This window comes from Corylus avellana, chromosome 2 (assembly GCF_965113065.1).
Source record: "Corylus avellana chromosome 2, dhCorAvel1.hap1.2, whole genome shotgun sequence".
In the NCBI taxonomy this organism is placed as follows: domain Eukaryota; kingdom Viridiplantae; phylum Streptophyta; class Magnoliopsida; order Fagales; family Betulaceae; genus Corylus; species Corylus avellana.
The window spans coordinates 20,955,437-20,962,118 of NC_142491.1; the positions used below are offsets into that span (position 1 = coordinate 20,955,437).

General features: G+C 37.3%; 1 protein-coding gene across 1 annotated transcript; it reads right to left on the bottom strand.

Annotated features, from left to right (window-relative positions):
* Positions 1 to 285: 285 nt before the first annotated feature.
* Positions 286 to 4,885, bottom strand: LOC132183329 (calcium-dependent protein kinase 26). Its single transcript, XM_059596743.2, has 7 exons — positions 3,634 to 4,885; positions 3,364 to 3,537; positions 3,125 to 3,277; positions 2,497 to 2,612; positions 2,090 to 2,257; positions 1,051 to 1,284; positions 286 to 849 (listed from the first exon to the last, which is right to left on the bottom strand). Exons 1-7 carry the CDS (start codon positions 4,322 to 4,324, stop codon positions 742 to 744), a joined length of 1,644 nt encoding a protein of 547 aa, XP_059452726.2. The 5' UTR covers positions 4,325 to 4,885; the 3' UTR covers positions 286 to 741.
* Between the last annotated feature and the right edge of the window lie 1,797 nt (positions 4,886 to 6,682).

Sequence of the window (6,682 nt, forward strand, 5' to 3'; positions counted from 1 at the left end):
TAATGCTCTGATACCATATAATGGAAAATAATTTGATATGCTTACTGCCTTGCCAAACGTTGGTTTAGGCTTTTGTATTTATAGAATAATTGTTTACATGAGATTACACTTGGTATGAAATTTAAATACTAAGTGATAAGATATACAAGGAGATAAGTTTAACAAGAAGTTGTTAGCTACATGATCTGCTGCAAGCTTTATCCAGAGATATTGTTTAAAATGATATTATCTTGTGTAGAGTCCTTATTTGAAGAGATGTCTCTAACATTTAGCAACTTGAAAAGCTGTAAAACTTTGCTCTTGGAAGTCTATAAAGCTTATACATAATATACACATATTTTCTTCAGTCATACAGCATGATGAATACATTACACAGTAAATTCTCAAGCACAGAACCTCTGGGACCCAAATCTTCTGTAACACAAGATAAGGTTTTCAAACCAAAGAATTGAAATTGTTTCTCAATATTCATTAAAAATAAAAAATAAAAATTGTTTCTCAAAGCTTCATCACTAATTTTCTTCTGGCTTTGCTGCACAGCAAGCTGATGTGCCAAGTCAGTATACAGGACTGCAAGTTTAGAAGCTACAGCTTGATAATCATAAAAATAAAGAGGTCTTTTGGATGTTAATAAAGAAAGCTTTTGTGCCCTAATTGTGTTCAGAGTTTGAATAAAATCATTATTGAAGGATATTAACCGTAAGACGTGTAATTCATCTCTGCTGTGAGCAACCAGGACCCTCAGATTGAACCTTTGCTCAAATTCAGATTGTGTTGTATTTGCCTTCCAATTCTACCATTGCCCTTTTCCATTAAAGCAACAAATTCACGATAATCGATCCTTCCGTCCTAAAACAACAAATATACAAAAGAACATCTGAGATTGGTCAACACACTAAGAGCTCAAATTGATTTAAAAAAGGAAATACATATTAAGCTTTGACAAGCCATTCAAATCGTATTTGTTCAGGTTTAAAATTATATTGGAGTGCATAAAAGTTTGTTGACATAAGGTTCTCTGTTTAAAGAGTACAAACTCAGATGACTTACATTATCTTGATCAACATTTCTGATTGTATCTTCAATATCTTCAAGAGAAATACCACTCATGTTATGTTCTTCACAAGCTTGCTGGAGATCATCAATTGTAATGTAACCATTTCCATCCTTGTCAAAGTATTGAAATGCTGCAAGAAGAAGTTCCCTGCGTTCTAGTTTGTTAAGAGGAATTGTTGCAGCTATAAATTTCCCGTAGTTGATAGTCCCACTGTCGTCGACATCAACCTACACAGCTAAAATAACTCACATAAACAGAATATAAGAAACCCACAAAACAACATTATGAGCACAATAATCCAATACAGCAATATCAACCACATATTACAATTTAATGTTTCTGTCCGATGTCCACCAATTTGCTGTTATGATAAAGGAAGAGACATCATAACTTCTTGAATTTCCCAATAAACTTTCAGACAATGCAAACATTATTGATTTCTGAATTCTGACCATGCGAATTCCCAATCAAAACGAGCATCAAGTATGTTATGCAGAAATTGAGGGAGTCAACGTTCATCAAAAGTGTTACATACTTTGCACAAGTCTCCACCTTCAGAAAACCCCAACTAATATTAAAGAAGAACGTGACAAATAAGATACCTCAGCTCTAGTGCTACAATCACAAGTGCATACCATTAAAGGAAAGTGATTTTCAGGATCAACTTTTAACCAAAGAATGATTTTCCAAGTCCCTCATCTAACATGACATCACCAACTTAATTGTCAATATAAACTACGAATTGATTATCTGAAACATAGAATTGATGTGGATTCCAATATCCTAAATTCAGCCGCAGACATGCAATATATCAGAACACAAATGAAACGATAGCATAGATACATTCAAGTCATGGACATAGGTCAACTAATTGAAACAAAAACAGAACTATTGAATCAAGAAGAAGAAAAAGAAGATGATGATGATGAAGAAGACAAAGAAAATGAACAAAAAGAATTAGATGATGATGAAATACAAAACAAAGGCAATAAACAGATCACACAAGTATTAGCTATGAAACAAACTTCTTACGGCTTCCATGAGATGAAGTATTTCTGAATTCCTCAAGATAGAGCCATATCTTCGCAAACCAGCTTTCAGTTTATCAAATGTAATTTCACCACTGTTATCGGTATCCATCGCCTTAAAAATTTCTCTCAAACCGGCAAGCTCCTCCTTAGGAAGGCTTTCAGCTATTACCTGATAGCACAAAACAGAGACAAAACAATTCTGTCAATATGAATACTAGATTTGGTATTTAAAAGGAGCATGGAAAAACTCAACGTCAAACGTCAGTATGCTTTTCATATAAACAGCTAAATTGATACAGAATGCAATGCTGTATCTAAAAGCATACACACAGAGCTAGCACACTCGGTGTGTGTGTGTGTTTTGTCCTTATTTATCTTTTTATTTCAGAGTCATGCACCTGTACTTACCCGTAAAGCCATCTTCTTTAACTTCTTCATTTCAAAGAACCGTTTTATCCGAGAAAGTATAACCGGAACTGGTGCTCTATCAGGAGCAACTCCATCTTGACATATCCAAGGATGGCCTAAACAAACGCTTAAGAGAGATAAATCTTAATTTCATCATGAAATTAGTTCAGATAACAAGTAAATGCAACCAGGTAGCTAACTACATTATTCTAGTCTTTCAAAACTAGGAAAACTCTGATGAAAGAAACATATTACAAATACCTACTCAAAAGCAGTAAGATGTAAATAAAAACAATAAATCACATATATTGTACAGTTCATTCAAACAGACTAAGGTTGCATTTGTAAGTCCTTAAACATTGATTGCATGGTAGATCAACCCGCAAATCTACTTTACAAGGTCTAAAGTTCGCATAACACTGGAAAACACCCAAAACGTAGTGCCTCAGCAGCTTATACATTTTTAACAAAATGATGGTAATGCCTAGTAGTCATCCAGGGTATTATAGCAACATGGAAGAACACATCAACAAAGGAAAAAATATCAGTTTAATGCATTCAGTCTACATTAGATTCTCCAAATAATAGGGCAAGATCAAGAAGAAAATGACAGAAAGGTTAAACATACATAAAACTTCATGAGCAGTCAAACGTTTTGAAGGTTGAGAACATAACATTTTCCGGATTAGGTCCTTTGCACTGACAGATATACTAGGCCATGGGTTTGATTCGAAGTCAATATCTCCCATCAACACCGCATCAAATATTCCCTGCTGTGTTTCTGAATTACAAAAAGATAAAGCCTTCACTAAACACACACACAATGAAATTTTCACTCTTTGGGGTAATCTACCAAATCACACATACCTGCCGAAAATGGCGGCACACCACTTAGCAATATATACAGTATGACCCCTGCTGACCATATGTCTGCTTCTGGTCCATAATGCCCATAGAGTACCTCAGGAGCCATGTAGTATGCGCTTGGACCCATGTAGCATGCGCTTGGAAGCATATGGTCCATATCCGTGAAAACTTGGCCTACAAAATAAGTGTTAGCGTCAATAAAATTGCCTACAAGCAGGAAGCAGCAGCAATAACTTCACAAATTGACAAATAAGTATCTTGTTAAGTCACCTGGTTTGAAGAAAACAGAGCACCCAAAATCAAAGGCTTTGAGCGAGGAATCATCATATTTGTCAAGCAACAAGAAGCTCTCAGGCTTTAGATTCCTAAGCATAACCCCAAGCGAGTGGCAAGCATCAACAACCTCTACAATGATCTTTCCCAATTCAGCAGCCTTCCTCTCCGAGTAATGCCCCCTCCCGATGATCCGGTCAATCAAGTCACCACCACTACAAAGCTCCATCACAATATGCACATCCAAGGGATCCTCATAAGCACCCATGATGGTCACAATATTCTTGTGGCCCGCCAAATGGTGCATTATCTGAATCTCCCTCCTGAGATCCTCCACACCCACCTCAGAAGTCAACTTCCCTTTTGAGATTGACTTGCAGGCATACTGAATCCCCGTGGCAATCTCGATGCATAAATAAGTAGTTGCTAATCCTCCCCGTCGTAATTCATGACCAAACTCGTAAAGATCATGAACGTTAGCAGTCTTATGGCCCAACACATAATAAGCTTGGTTGTCAACGCCACAGCTAACGATGGCTTCTTCCTTGGTGGGAATAATGGCAGGTGAGTTCTCATCGTTGGAGAAGTGTTGGGCAACAAGCTGCTGGTTATTCGAGCTGGAACTGGAGTGGTCGGGATGGGTGTTGCGCCGATAACATTTCCCCATGGTAGATTCGCGGATTCCCATGTATGGAAGATATTGTTCCAAACTTCCAAACGACACGGCCCTTGAATCGCGGGATTCGTGAGATTGTCTCAATTGCTTAAAATTAGAGAATCTCAAAATTGTGTCATTTTATTTTAAATTTAATAGTATATAAAATTATTTAAATATCGGTAAAAAAAAAAAGCAGTTAATTGTGGGATAGCAAAAAAATCAGGAAAACATATGGTAAGCGAGGAGAGGAGTCAGAAACATTCACGTGAAGAAGGTATGCATACTGAAACTGAAATTGGCGTGAATCATGGGTCTATTAATTTATCAAGATGTGATTTTTCTTTTCAAGAAAATACGGAATGTAATAAGAGAGAGGGAAGATGTGAGAATGCAGAAAATGTGTCCATAAATCGTGGAGAGCAATTAAATGTAAAGGAGATTCCAATCCATTCTAAGTCAAGGGTCTTTAATTTAATGGTGACAATAATGGAAAGGAGTGTATGGAAAATTTGGGTGTGGACAAGTCTAACGTCAACTATACTGCTGAAAAGGCAACTGGGGCATTTATTATGGGGGAAGGTGTTGTTTAGGATCCGCATCCTCTCCAGTCCTTAAAGGACGGGAGAGTAACCAATTAACGGTTTGGATTTCTTAAAAGAAATTCAAGCGCTAAAAATGAGACACGTCGTACTTAGAATAAAAGAATAAACGGAAAAGTTAACTTCAGACTGTCCACGGTGAAGTTAATATCTCAAATCTATTTTTTTTTCTTTGCTTTCTTTTTCCTCAGACCCCACGAACAGTACTCAAAGCATCGACCCATCACCGCCTCGGAGTTTTCCAGCCTCCCCACTGCGTAAATTCCAACTCTCACACTACTGAAAAGCACCTATCTTGGAAAATTTTCACCATTTTCGGATGCACCCAATTTGTTATTTCAGATTCTTTTGATTTTGTAGGAACCCAGTCTAGAAAGACTTTCCTCAGCTGAGAAAGTTCCCAAGTGAGTTTTGTTGAAGTTTTGTTGGGTTTTCTTTTTTGTTTTTGGAGGATTTTTGTTTTGGGTTGGTGGGGATTGAGCATTTGCAGTGGGTGAACCGTGAATGGAGTAGAAGATAAGGTTGTTCCACAAGATTGACTCATTCAAATGAGTGCCGAGACCCTTGAATTCAAATGATACAACCACAACTACTGCCAGTATACATGATCTAGCACGGATTTTGGAGTAGGAGCAAATTGGAAGAGCAAATCATTCGAGCAATAATCGTCCATTAGCAACAAATGTTTTTTGGGTGGAAAAAATATAAAGAACCCAAAAAATAGAAGTTTCACCGCTACCAAACAGAGGAAAAAATAAACACAAGCAATACAATGATTTCGAAATGAGGAGAAAATTAGGGATCTGGCTTAAGCCGGATCAAATTAGAACGACCCCAACTACAAAAGTCAAAAAATGAAGAACCCAAAAAAAAAAAAAAAAAAAAGAAAAGAAAAATCCAGCACCGAAAAGAGGAGAAAATAAACGAAAGCACCACAATGATTCTGAAATGAGGAGAAAATTAGATCGACCCATGAACTACAAAAGTCAAAAAATGAAGAACCCAGAAAACATAAATGAAAAATCTGGCACCAAATAGAGGAGAAAATAAACAAAATCAACACAATGATTTCGAAATGAAGAAAATTAGAACGACTCATGAACTACTAAAGGAAAAAAAAAAATGATGAACCTCCTGAATTCGTCCCTGCAACTCTTTCTTCACGCTTTTGCCTTTATCGTTCTTTGCTTTCTTTTTTTATTTTATTTACTGACTTTTTTTTTTCTCTAAAGACTATTTAACGGAGAAGTTAACGTTAACTTATCTTTTTTTTTTTCTTCTTTTATGCCAGATTCGACGTGTCTTATTTTTAACACTTGGATTTCTTTTATGAAATCCAAGCCGTTAACTGGATACTCTCCGGTCCTTTAAGGACCGGAGAGGATCCGGATCCTTTTTTATGGGATAGAAAATCTGGCAATTAAAGGCAATACTACCCCACCTCGAGGAAAGATCGCGATGAAGAACCCAGCGGTAGAGTCTGGGCGAAAGGAGAAGACAAGTGGCTTTTTTGAAAATAATGGAAAAGGTCAAACTGACGTGGAGGTAACCCATGTGGAAAAAAGCCAAAAAAACAAGAAGCCCAGGTGGAAAAGGAACGAACAACTCAGCTCTCTCGTGGAAACGAAGAGCCCGAGCGGCTCATCTGGCTCCTACTGAAACAGCAACCCCAGCACCTATGGGGAAACGTAAGCCTACTGTAGATGAAGGAAAAGTGTGGAAAGAGAGGGATGGAAAACGGGGGAAGGGACAGTTTGCGGGGGATTCTAGTGGAGGAGAGAATGGACAG

Coding starts and splice junctions, on each gene's coding strand:
- LOC132183329 (XM_059596743.2), bottom strand. CDS start 4,324: ATGGGAATCCGCGAATCTACCATGGGGAAATGTTATCGGCGCAACACC. Junction 3,538..3,633: donor CTCTGTTTTCTTCAAACCAG/GTGACTTAACAA, acceptor CTTATTTTGTAG/GCCAAGTTTTCACGGATATG. Junction 3,278..3,363: donor TGTGCCGCCATTTTCGGCAG/GTATGTGTGATT, acceptor TTTGTAATTCAG/AAACACAGCAGGGAATATTT.